General features: G+C 34.1%; 1 protein-coding gene across 1 annotated transcript; it reads right to left on the bottom strand.

Annotated features, from left to right (window-relative positions):
* Nucleotides 1–1,581: 1,581 nt before the first annotated feature.
* LOC130973360 (stilbene synthase 3-like) lies at nucleotides 1,582–3,360 on the bottom strand. The gene is made up of 2 exons (XM_057897844.1): nucleotides 3,113–3,360; nucleotides 1,582–2,751 (listed from the first exon to the last, which is right to left on the bottom strand). The coding sequence occupies exons 1-2, from the start codon at nucleotides 3,288–3,290 to the stop codon at nucleotides 1,760–1,762; spliced, it is 1,170 nt and encodes a 389-aa protein (XP_057753827.1). The 5' UTR covers nucleotides 3,291–3,360; the 3' UTR covers nucleotides 1,582–1,759.
* Between the last annotated feature and the right edge of the window lie 10,165 nt (nucleotides 3,361–13,525).

The following is a 13,525-nucleotide window of genomic DNA, read 5'->3' as shown; positions in this document are numbered from 1 at the left end:
GTCTTGGGAGTTATGTAAAACCACCACGAATAAGCTCGTGGCACCTAGATTTTAAAAATTTGAGAAACTTTTACAAATCTTTTGTGAGAATTTTAAACTGCCACAAATCAGCTTAAATCTTGTAGAGGGAGGGAGTTTGGATTCTAGCTTTAATCCAATCAAGCGCTAATGATGCTGACTACTCTAGTCAATTTTAAACAAAATCGTAATAAGGCCCCAGTTCATACGTCCTATCCTAAAAGATATAATAAATAACAGAATACCTAGCAGATACTGGCACTTTCAAAAACTGCCGTTATTTTCTCAATGTATTTCAACTACTGTATATGCTACTTTAATATGCGTAACTCAAGCTATTTTCATTTTTCCATAAAATTAATTTGCCAATACACAATACTATGAAATTGAATTTTATTACGTCTTCGCCACAACACAAGATGACATGAGTATTCCTTCTCTATGAAATTAATTTTATTATATTCACACTTGTATAACAACATATTAAAAAATAGACACAAAAGTAATAGTCATGTCAAATATCACTATAAGGAGTTTGCTATTTGTGGCAGTTTTTATGTCAATCTGTGAAGGTTTATGATTCCCATCAAATAATTTTTGGAAATTTTTAAAATTTCTAAGATTTGAGGTATCACGAGCTCTTTTATAATTTTTTTTTAAATTTCATAATCTATTCAATGGAGGATTTTATGTGTGTTTAGTGGGAGTTTTATATTGGTCTTTTGTGGTAGTTTAAAACCCTCACAAATTGATTTTCTAATTTAATAAAGATTAACTGTTTTGTGGGATTTTCAAACTTTCGCAAAACTTTTGATTATTTATTTATTTTTAATTTCAAAACATTGATTAATACCAACGACAACTATTCAGAAGAGGTGGCTTGATTCAGAAGCTTTCGACTGTGGCAACGATGGCAAAAACTACGGTGACAACGGCAGTGGAAACTGCAGCGGCAACAGTAGCTACAGAGCAAACAGATCTGAAACCATAATGTTGATAGAGGAGGTGGCTCGATTGAGAAATTTTCTGTGACAATTGCAGCGGAAACGACGGCTAAAACGGTGACTGCAACGGTAGCTACACCGACGATAGGGAACTTAGAGTTTTGCCGATCGTTATTCTCTTCTCTTCTCTCTGCCTCGATCTCATGTTTTGATAACTCAGAAGAAGAGGGGTTTTTTTGTGAGAGTTTAAATTTTATTAATTAATTATTAGGGGGTTTTATAAATTGCATAAATAAAGTGTATTTTGAAAGTTTTTAACAATTTCAACTAAAACATTCCCTCAATTAAATATAAATCTTATAATGTGTTACGTATGAAATTATGATTTACTCTAAACATTAAAGACCAAGCGTTGTACTACCATTCCTAATACTTATATGAGATATTTGAAACACACGATAATATAAACTTTACAAACATAGTACATCAAGCGTTGTACTACCATACCTAATACTTTTTGACTTTATCTTTAAATGAAACACCATACGTACAAGGTGTTTATAGTTGTTTTTACATAAAATTGCAACCCAAATATTGGTATGTGTCATGCTACTTGATCAATCGAAAAGAATTTGAAATATATTTCACTAACAATTACAAACTTTGACAATGAATCTTCGGATAAAGAAATAACTTTGGACATCTTTGTCTAAATTTTCACGACCTTATTTTCGAGCTAAAGAAAATATTAAAAAATAACACAATCGCATATATGCAAAGATACATAATTAAGGGTATTATATGGTCACGCTACGGAGGACAACGGTTTCAATAGTGAGACCAGGACCAAAGCCAAAAAGCACACCCCAATCAAATCCTTCTCCAGTAGTTTTAAGTTTTCCTTCAAGAGATCTCTTCCTCATCAAATCCATGATGAAAAACACACATGCACTTGACATGTTACCATAATTGCTAAGCACATCTCTGGTGGCTTTCATCTTCTCCGGCTTCAAGTTTACCTTTTGTTCAACCTGGTCCAAAATTGCACGTCCACCAGGGTGTGCAATCCAAAATATTGAGTTATAATCAGATATACCCAATGGATCAAAAGCTTTACTAAGTGCATCGTTGATGTTTTGTGAAATAATATCAGGAACACTCTTGTTAAGATAGAATGTAAGTCCAACTTCACGAAGGAGACCACCGATGGCTCCATGGCTGCCAGGGACAAGTTTTTGATCGGTTGAAACAATCTCAAAGATAGGATTCTCAACCTCTGGTATAGGATCAGAACCAATGATAATCGCAGCAGCTCCATCGGCAAACAATGCTTGCCCTACAAGACTATCCATATCTGTCTCACTAGGACCACGGAAAGTGACTGCAGTATTCTCAGAACAAACAATAAGCACACGAGCATCCTTGTTGTTTTCAGCCAAGTCCTTAGCCAAACGAAGGACAGTGCCACCAGCGAAGCAGCCTTGGTGGTACATCATGTACCTCTTGACGCTTGGGTCGAGTCCTAAGAGTACGATGAGTTCGTAATCAACGCCAGGCAACGCAACGCCGCTGGTGGTGCAGAAGATCAAATGTGTGATCTTAGACATTGGCTGGCCCCATTCCTTGATGGCCTTAGTTGCAGCCTCTTTTCCAACCCTTGGTACCTCCCTAATCATCATATCTTCTCTTGCATCCAATGACGGTGCCTTGTATGCGCACATGTTAGGGTTCTCTTTCAGTATCTCTTCTGTTAAGTACATATGTCTGTTCTTGATCTGTGTTCTCTCACCTGAAATAATAATATGAAATTCACATCCATCAATACCCTTGATGACATTTAGAAAACAACATACTCATACACACATATCAATAATAATGTTATTTTTGAGTTATTTTTATAGTAACTTGAACGTTCATGTCTCATTATTTTAATAGTTTATCCAAATTTATAACTATTGAAATAATTTATTTTATAACTATTGAAATAATTTATTATTAAGTAATTATTATTGTTAATATTAAGTAGCCAATATGATATGTTGTATAATATGAAATTATTCCGTATTAATTAATATAAAAATAAAAGAATGAATTTTACTTTGATAAATATTAAAGTAAACAAATATAGAATACTTAATAAAAATACATACAGATGCGCTGAAATTTCTTCTTGAGATCAGTCATGTGTTCGCTATTGGTTACTCTAAAATAATAATCTGCATATGTACTCTGATCAACACAGTTTGGTGGATTTGCTGTTCCGATCGCCAATACCGTTGCTGGACCTTCTGCCCTTTGAACCTTGCGAATTCCACTCACAGACACCATCTTTTCTTAGCTGTGTTTTTTGGGATAGAAAAGCTTAGATATGTTGTTTGGAATAAGAAAGGTATTTTGATTTGATGAAGACTTGGGCAGGGAGAGGGGATATTTATATGCATGAGAGTCGGGGCATATGTGGAATTAAATGGTCAATATTGGATATATAGAAAACGTGCTCAACTTAAAAGTGTAGTGATGATATAGTGACAAATTGACAATGATTATTATTTAATTATTTAGTTAACTTCAAAGACGATGTTCTCAATCATACAGTATAGTAGACTCCGAATAATGTCCCCGCTGCAATTGTTGACCAATAATGTCGCTGGTCATTTGGAGGCACGGGAGGAAATTTCTAATAGGGGACATCACTCTCTTAGTGTTTTGTTGGAGAAATTTATTGTTATCTTCTATTTTTATTTTTAGATAAGTTATTATACATACATTATTTATGCTTTTAATTATTTATTATCTGTTACCTATTTTTTATTATATATAATAAATTTTTATTAAAATAAATTTGTACTTTCTACGATTTCTTTGTGATAACGTGACGTTACTAGCTTAACTAATTCCAAATTTGTTAATTACGATATAAATTTAATTTAATAAATAAAAAACGAATTGCAATATATATATATATAATGAGAGTAAGAAGAATTCTGTGTATACATTTTATTTTTTAAAATATCTTTTATCACATATAATTTATATATAAAAATAGGACCTTGTAATTAATTAAATACCTATTTCTACTTAAAAGGAAAAAAAAAAAGATAGCTGGCCATCACGTGCTTCATTAGTACCATTATATCCATGTCATTTTGAAATCTCGTCAAAGCAAAAATGTTTGTGTATTATTATAATTAGTGATACTTATTGTATATTTTTATAAGTGATCTTACCATTTTTATATAAATTTTAATATTAAATTAAACATGATGTAGTTTGACTGGGTGTGTGAGGAGTTTGGTGGATGACACAATGGAGTCTACCACCATATATGAGTCTGCTGGTCTTATTTAATTAGCTTGTCTTGCTTGACCTAATTAAACAATAATATAATTGACTATTATTTTATATAATTAAAGAATTGGTTTTATGACAATGTGTTCATTTAATTGTGCATCACTTTTAAACAATATAATAACATTTTATGTCAGTTGTATGTATTAATAATATTATGGTGTAGATAAATGTTTAAAAATCATAACAAATTATTATTTTTAATTATCAGTTAGTTATTAATATTTAAAAATATAAAATAAAATATACTGTTAAACTATTAAATTTAAAAAATTAAAACTTAAAAACACTACACATTCTATTATGTAGTTTTGATTATCAAGGGTAGATGAATGTAGTAACATGGCGGCAACCATATTGATATTGGTATATAAAACGTTCGGCAAAACATATCACATTTGTTTAAGATATTTCACTATTTATGTTCACATCAGCATAGGGAAGTCAATAGGGTAGGGCGGGGCTAGAGGATACCTTCCTGCTCCCCATCTCCGCCTCCAGATTTACTTTTCGTCTCCGCCCTCATTTTCTGTCGTAGGGGAATATTGCTCTCCATCCCCATTCTTCATAGGATCCCATTTTTCGCGGGGACCCCATTTTCCATCTATCTGATAGTTCTAACTAATTATTAATTTCCATATAAATAGAGGTGTAAGTATCCATTCTATACAAAAATAACAAGATTTTATACAAAAAGTATAAACAACAAGATGTTGATTTCTTTCGAAATGATGCAATGGAGGAACACAACGGCGAGCCAAAGGATAGAGAAGTGGACAAGGTGGAAGATGCGGCAACAGAGAGGAGAATGGACACGACGACAAAGTTACGAAAAGGAACGCCACAAATAGAGAGCACGACGCGGTGAGGATCATGGCACAGTGAGGTGTGACGATGCAGTGAGAAGGGAGAGCGGCGAGAGGGTGGCTGTAGAGAGGTTGGATGGAGTATATATGGACAACGTTAGGGATTTCTGAATTGAAGAAGAGTTATGCAAATGAGGATTATGAGTTTTGGGTTTCTATATATATATGTGCGTGTGTGTGAAATGACTAAAAAAACATGTATGAGAAATAAAGTAAATTTATGAACTTCGGAAATTAGCGGGGATGGGGTGGGGATTCCCGCTCAGGTCCCCGCGTCTGCCTCGAAAAAATTTTATCCTCTGTCCCCATCCCCACGAAAAAAATTCCCCACAATCGGATCGCCATTCGGGACAGTCCCCGCAGGAATCTTCGCATCTCGGGGAATTTCACCATCCCTACATCAGCATGCAATATATAATACATCTCCTCTAGTCTATGTATGTTATTATAAAACGTTCGGCAATCATAACTAATTTTTAGTGATTTTGTTCCAAGTAAACTTTTTGTAGAAAACTGAAAAAACAAATTTAAAAAACTGAAAAGAAATCTTGTGATCAAATTTTGTTTTGATTTTTGCATGCAGATTCTAAATAATTATCCAAATATTTCTACAAAAATTTAGATTAAATATATAAGTATTATTTTAAATACAAAATTCATTTATTATTTATTAAAAAATACTTTTGTTATGTTTTTAATTTTTTTCAAAATCTTATTTGTTTTTTTCGTAATTTTTAGATTATTTTTATAAACTAAATTAATTTTTGAATATTATTTTGATAATTTATCCCAATAAAAAGATTAAAATATCTTTCTGGGATTAAAGTTGTTTAATTGAATTAAAACTAAAAATTTGAATTTCATTTCAAAAGTTGTAGATACCGGCGTTGCAAAAAATGCCGCTATTTTCTCAACATATTCTGCTCATAGAAGTACAAAATCAGATAACCTGATGCTGGATATATTTCAACTACTATATATGCTACTTTAATGTGTGTAACTCAAGCTATGGAACAATACACAATACTATATAAAATTGAATCCTATTACATATTTGATACAGCACAAGATGGCAGGATGAGTATTCTTTTTCTATAAATAATTTTATTATAGTAAAGCTTGTACAATAACATATTAAAAATTATACCACAAAGTAACATCATATTATTATATAAGGCATCTACTTCAATAAAGATGCCAAAGATATTTTTTCATGAAAAATTTTATTTAACCACGTTTTAAAAGTGTAATTTTATAAAAGAAAGTAACGCTTAAAAGGAAATAACGTTTTTAGATAAAGATAATACTTTTATAATATACTAAAATTAAACTATACAATATACCATTTAATAATAAAAAATTTTTAAATAAAGATAATTATAAAATCTTAAGTAGAATATTTATCATTATATAATATATCCATGAGATACTTCACACACGCGATAATTTAAAAAACTACCCCTACAAGAAAACAATTTTATAAAAGCGTGGCGATAAATTTTTGCCACATTTTTGAACTACTGGTACGCTTTTGAAAGGGTCACATCTGCAAGGTGCCGATAGAGCAGGTGCCGTTTGCTCTATCGGCACGCTTTATTTTTTTCCACGCTTTTACAGATTGCCACGCTTAAAAGCGTGGCCGTATGTATACTCTGTACCCACGCTTTTAAAGTATGGCGAAAAATGGACATACAACTACACTTTTAAAGCGTGAAGCAAAATGGAAATAAAGTGTGGCAAAAAAGGACATATAGCCACGCTTTTAAAGGGTGGCCTAATCATTCTCAAATAAAAAAAGAAAAATTAAAAATATTAATAAGTTAATTTTTAAAATAAAATACTAAAACATTAATCTTCCATTGATTTATATGAATTATGTACATAATAAAATATGAATGAAACGTTTAAGAAAAAATAATTCAACTTCCAAAATAAACATTTAAAAAACATTACAATTCTATATTATAAAAAAACTAATCTAATTCCTAACCGACATGTTGCTTCATTTTTCCATATTACCCTTGCAATCTTTGTCGTTTTCACTACCCATGCGTGCGCCCGGCCGACGCATATGCGTCGATGGGCTGACTTAATTGCCCAGCCAAATTTCCAAGAGTTGTACGGGAATTGCACACTGGTTTTGTGCGTGGGGCACAAAACGCACCCACGCGTATGCGTGGCTGACGCGCAGACGTCACTTGGCTTTTCTCCCATTCACGCGTGAACGCGCACGCGTGACCCTATTTTCACCCTAAGATTAATTTTTGAGTTTTCAAAACCAAATTTCATACTTCTAAGCCTCCGATCTCACCCCTTATGTCATAAATCTTTATGAGATGCCTAGCAATGGGAAAGGAGCTAGGGAATGTGGTACCTTGTGAATGAAGAAAGGGGAGAATTAATGATCAATGATGATCAAAGGTGATTGTATAAGATACAGAGGATGGTGGTGGAAGTGCTTTATATGCCATGAGTCGAAGGGCTGTAATTGTTAATAAATTGGCTGGTTATTGATTGAATTATGAGCCATTAATGAATTACGGCTAAGTATGATTGCATATATGCTTATTGAATGAAATGTGAATGTTGCACTTCCACTATTTGAGATACAGGTTTCCCTGGGAGAAAGCAATGGCTAGCCACCACGTGCTCCAGGTGGAGGCTCGATACTCTGCTGACCCTATGTCGTAAGTGTGGCCGGACACTGTGAAAGTTCCGGATGAGCTCGCCCCCGTGAATATACACCAGTAAGGGTGTTGGATATGAATTATGAATTATGTTGAGTATAACTCGAGTTGGGGATGCACGACAGAGGGACAGTCCAATGGTTAGCTACCAGGACTTGTCGGGTTGGCTTTATAACCGACAGATGAGACTCATCAGCCATTAGGACAGGCATACATCATATGCATATTATGTGAATTATTTGGAATTGCCTAATTGACTGCTCATTACTTGCTAATTGTCTAAATGCCGTATCTGCTTCCTATTTGTATATCTCCTTGTTTGATATAATCGTGTTTGCCATATTATATTACTGCTGGTGGTTGGGAGGTCTGAAGGATTTGGAAAGGGAAGTGTTAGTTAGACTGAAGATCTATAGTCAGTTGCCATTTATTGTTTAGTCTGTTTATAAGCTTTGATTTATTTGTTGGAAGTTCTAGGATTGCCTTTGGCTTTCCCAGGACATTACATGTTAGATATGTGGACACTGTTACCATACTGAGAACCTCCGGTTCTCACCCATGCGGATTTTGTGGTTTTCAGATGCAGGTCGTGAGGCTTCTCACTGAGGCATGCTGGAGGCTTTTGGATTAGCGAAGATCCTTAGTTCTCGGGACTTTATTTTGGTTTTATGTTTTGCTTAGATATTTATTATCTCCGCTAAATAATGCATACTGTGTTGACTCCTCTTAGAGGTTATCTTGGAGAACAGGTTTCTGTATTTTTGTCCTTTGGGTTTTCCTTTGGGTTCCTTACTTTATATATATGTATATAGTTTTATGCTCGAACCGGTTATCTTCGCAACCGGATCTTGAGTTTTGATATTCGTGTTATTGGCACTCTTTTGTATATATTCTCGCGTTAGCTTATCCTTTATCCATTATGTTATGTTATCGAGCGGAGTGTTGCGCTTTTCAATTTATGATTTTGTTTTACCCCTTTTTCTTCAAAGGCTCCTAGTTATAAACATCGTTCACACTACTACTTACACTAAATTTTATCTTAGAGGTCGTAATACCTTTCCATCTCAACTTTATGACTTAAGCATAAGACTCTGTATGGTAGGGTGTTACACTCTCCACTGCAATGTCGAGCCTTTATCACCGCGACGTCCGCCGTTCTCTCTACCGAGGCGCACTCCGGCGAGCCACCTCTACTACTGCAACCTCCACCTCCACCATTACTCCACCCTTCTTACTCTGAGGTTGGTTTTGAAATTTTATCAATTTCTAATTTAATCTTCTTTGTTTTAAATTCATTATGGTTTAATTAGATTTTAATTTTTCTTTAGTAATTTGGTTTAGTTAAACTACTTTTTGCTGTTAGGTTTATTTAGAGTAAAATTAGAATTTTTTATTAGGATTTCTCTTGGTTCATAAGTAATTAAGTATGCTATTGTGATTCTTGGGTTTGTAATTTGAATTTGTTTAGGGTTTGTAATTTAGTTTGATTAATTTAGGTTAGATTCAATACATTAGGTTTTAAATTGTTCAAGTGTTTCGAATTCACTAATTTTGTCATTTCTTGAGTTGATAAATGTTTGCTGAGAAATTGTTGTTGAGATTATTTGCTAATTGTTTAATTTCAGTTTAATTTAGTTTAGGTTTGGTTAGTATTTAAATTTCAATTTTGAATCAGTTTCAAAGTTAGTTCAAGGTTAGTTTTTGAATCTTGGTTGACCTAGGTTGATTAAGTTAGGTTAGATCAATACATTAGGTCTTGAATTATTGAAGTGTTTGGAATTGTCTAATTGTGTTAATTGCTGTGTTGATGACTGTTATTTGTAGACATGTCGACAGACAGAGATGCTGCGACTAACCTAGTCATGCCATATGTTGTAGGTTTAGCAGACTAGCCGTTCATCATGGTCCCTAATCACAACTACGTGCCGCCGTCCACGGCAATGACACCGCCTCTTACCGCTCAATAGCTCGCATCTACGACGACGTCGAGTCCAGCCAAGGCAATGAGGCAGCAGCTAATGCCCCTCCACCACCTACCATCGTACAATTGTGCATTTGGCCTGATGGCGGCACGGGGTAAGTATCACATTCAATGCTCATGTATTTCCTGTTTATTATTTTCTAGTTTTATTAATTATGATTCCTGTTGTTGCTGAGATTTCCTAAAAAATTGATTCCTGTTTAGTAGATTTAGGTTTGAAATTATGTTGGTTATTGTTTTTTAGTTTTATTAATTATGATTCCTGTTGCTGGTGAGATTTTCTGTTTAGTGGATTTAGGTTCATTTGGAATGCTGCTGTTTATTGTTTTCTAGTTTTATTAATTATGATACCTGTTGTTGCTGAGATTTCCTAAAAATTGATTCCTGTTTAGTGGATTTAGGTTGCTTTCGAATGTTGCTGGTAATTATTTTCTAGTTTTATTGATTATGATTCCTGTTGTTGCTGAGATTTCCTAAAAATTGATTCATGTTTAGTGGATTCAGGTTGATTTGCAATGCTGTTGGTTTTGGTTTCTAGTTTTATTCATTATGATTCCCGTTGTTGCTGAGATTTCTTGAAAATTGATTGCTGTTTAGTGCATTTAAGTTGATTTGGAATGCTGTTGGCTATTGTTTTCTAGTTTTATTGATTATGATTCCTGTTGTTGTTGAGATTTCTTGAAAATTGATTCCTATTTAGTGGATTTAGGTTGATTTGAAATGCCACTGGTTATTGTTTTCTAGTTTTATTGATTATGATTCTTGTTGTTGTTGAAATTTTCTGAAAATTGATTCCTATTTAGTGGATTTAGGTTGATTTGGAATGTTGTTGGTCATTGTTATCTAATTTTATTGTTTATGATTCCTGTTATTGATGAGATTTCCCGAAAATTGATTCTTGTTTAATAGATTTAGATTGATTCCTTTTTGTGGGCTGTTGTTAGGTTTTTACTGAACCAGTCGTGGCCTAACTACACAAAGATCCCCGCTAAGACCAGGAAGCGCTGGTTTGAGAAATGGGCTATAATTACTTTCATTATTTCTATTTTTATTCTTTTTATCTAGTCTATATCCTCTATCCTGTCTAACTAAATTTAAAGTTTCTTTGTTGCAACTGCACTTCAATTAGGATGCTGAGCATGACTTGACCATATGGAAGATATTCGACTAAAGGATAGGTCGGCGTCTCCAATAGATGCTGGATGATGTTTGCCGCGGCCGGGACCAGCGGATGCGCTAGCGCCGACCGGAGGTAAAGAAGGGCATGTTCGCTCATTGGGAGACCAATGCGGGGTTCAGGCATCGGCGTCTCACCAACCGAGCTAACAGGGCATCGGAGAGGTCGTCAAAGTACACCGGTGGCTCGGCAACCTTCATGAAGACGAAGACTAGGCTGGTATGTAGTTCCTTTAATATTGTTAATAACTTTGTTATGTTATCTATTTTTCATATCATTACTAGACATTCTAATAATTTTGTATTTCAATGCAACTTGTGTAGTCGAAGTCATTAGACTGCGGGGCCACATTGGCAGAGACCTTCAAATACAACCACATGCTGAAGGAGAACAAAACGAGATTTGTTGATCAGTAGTTTCAAGACTATTATGTAAGTAAACATACGTCTGATTATCTTCTGCTATGAAATTATTAGATATTAACTGTAGATCTATCTTAGCTTACTAATCACATAGTAATATATGTTAATTGTACAAGAGTCCTACACACAGAGATTGGAGACCACGACCTAACAGTCTCAGAAAAGTGGGGAGGATGCCATCGATGGATCTGTGGCCTCAATCGTCGACCCCGATACGGTTTTGCGTGAGACCGCCTCTTCCTCGTACAAGAATCACGTATACGGGATGGGGTCATTCTTTGCCAGCAGCCTCCGTACCTCGATGTTGAGGCTATCATCAAGCTCCGCTACCATTCGAGCTGTCCAACCCGAGGAAGGCATGGATTTGAGGCTCCAGGTGCAGGAGCTCTAGCATAGCCTTCACCAGCATGCTCAGGAGCTTAACGATTATCAGGAGAGGTATCAGAAAATTCTCACCCGCATGACATCTACAGATGAGCTCAGGCTGGAGTTTAAGGAGTCGCTGGAGTGGATGCAATGTATGGAGGCTCCAATGGAGGTGTACTAGGTCCAGATGTGCACCGCTAGAATCGAACCTGTTGGTGGCAGCGATAATGTTGGTGGCACATGGACATCGTCACCGCCTCCTGCATCGCCGACTTAGGGCCATTTCCACTAACGCTAGCATTTCACTAAGTTAATTAGTGAGTTGATTAGGATTTGTGGATTGAGATCAATTATGCCCTTTCGACTTATTCTCGATGTTAGGGTTGACTAATTGGGATTAATTCTTCACAATTTCCATGTTTATGGTCGACACTAGGATAGGAATCCTTAATTCTCAACCCTTGCCAAGAGTTTCTTTTTGCCACTTAAATTTCATTTTTGATTTGCTTGCTTTGAGTTTTAATTCCCTTGCATGCTTATTTACTTTCTTAACTTTTTATTTTCTTGTCAATTGCCATCAAACTCCTTTTTCCCTCATAACCAATAATTGAGCACTTGATTGCAATTTCTAGGGAGAACGGCCCGAGATTTAAATACTCTCGATTTTTTTATATTGGTTTGACTTATGTGACAACCTATATTTAAACTTTGATTTAGAGTTTAATTGTCGGTTTTGACTATGCTTGCAACGAAGTTCTTTTCTACTGAGAAATTCTAAACCGGCATTAATCTCTTCATCAAGTTTTCATACATTTATTTGGTGTACCTGACTTTTATTTTACACATTGTATTATTTATTTATTTTAAATAAAAATCCTGCAATATTTATGAATTGACTACTAATTGTATGAAAAATTTAAATTTAAAATTAAAATTGACAATTTATTTAAAATTTGAAAAAAAATGACGTTACCGTCAAAATTACCGTAGAAATAATCTGACGATAACATGGAGCGAAACAATTTTTTTGGCGCCAACGTTATCATTCGAAAAATTTACCGATAACCAATTGGTTTCCGGAGTTGGCAATTTGTCGCAAAATTCGACGGTAATTACCGTCGGATGAAATAAATCCAACGGTAAATATTTACCGGCAAGATTTATATCGTCTAATCATTTCCAACGGTGAATTCATTGCCGTCGAATATATTTGAAGAATCCGACAGTACTCAGCGTTTTTCTTGTAGTGTTGTGCTTTCATCTTATCTTTAGGAGTTTTGGTAAGTGTTAAACTAACAAAAAATATAAAACCGTTTTTAGGTAGAAATACAGCTACTTTAACTCAAGAATAGACAAAATATATTAGTAAGTTTCAACAAGTGACAATGTTGGTCATATTACTTTAATTCCAAGAATGAATATGTTATTAGAATATAAAACAATTCTAAGTAGATTTTAACAAAAATAATTTTCCATAATATTTTCTTTTGCTATGATAACAAAAAAGGTAATTCAAGATTTTTTTTATCTCATGTTAGATTGTATTTGCTCAAATCAGTTTTAAAATTAGAGTAAGAGGATTTGAAAGTTTTATTCATGAATCATGAGAAAATATCTACAAATTCAACCCATAATATTATTTATTATTTAAAAAAGAAATCTTTAAAAAGATAGAATTCTAATATAAATATTTTAATTTAATCACAAACTATATAT

The sequence above is a fragment of the Arachis stenosperma genome, chromosome 4 (assembly GCF_014773155.1).
Source record: "Arachis stenosperma cultivar V10309 chromosome 4, arast.V10309.gnm1.PFL2, whole genome shotgun sequence".
In the NCBI taxonomy this organism is placed as follows: domain Eukaryota; kingdom Viridiplantae; phylum Streptophyta; class Magnoliopsida; order Fabales; family Fabaceae; genus Arachis; species Arachis stenosperma.
Note: the sequence above shows the minus strand (reverse complement) of the source record. Positions and strands in the feature narration are given on the sequence as shown.

Bases quoted from the DNA above. Each gene is read 5' to 3' on its own strand.
- LOC130973360 (XM_057897844.1), bottom strand. From the start codon at position 3,290: ATGGTGTCTGTGAGTGGAATTCGCAAGGTTCAAAGGGCAGAAGGTCCA. The intron at 2,752-3,112 runs GTATGTATTTTT...TTATTATTTCAG, and splicing joins GAAGAAATTTCAGCGCATCT to GTGAGAGAACACAGATCAAG.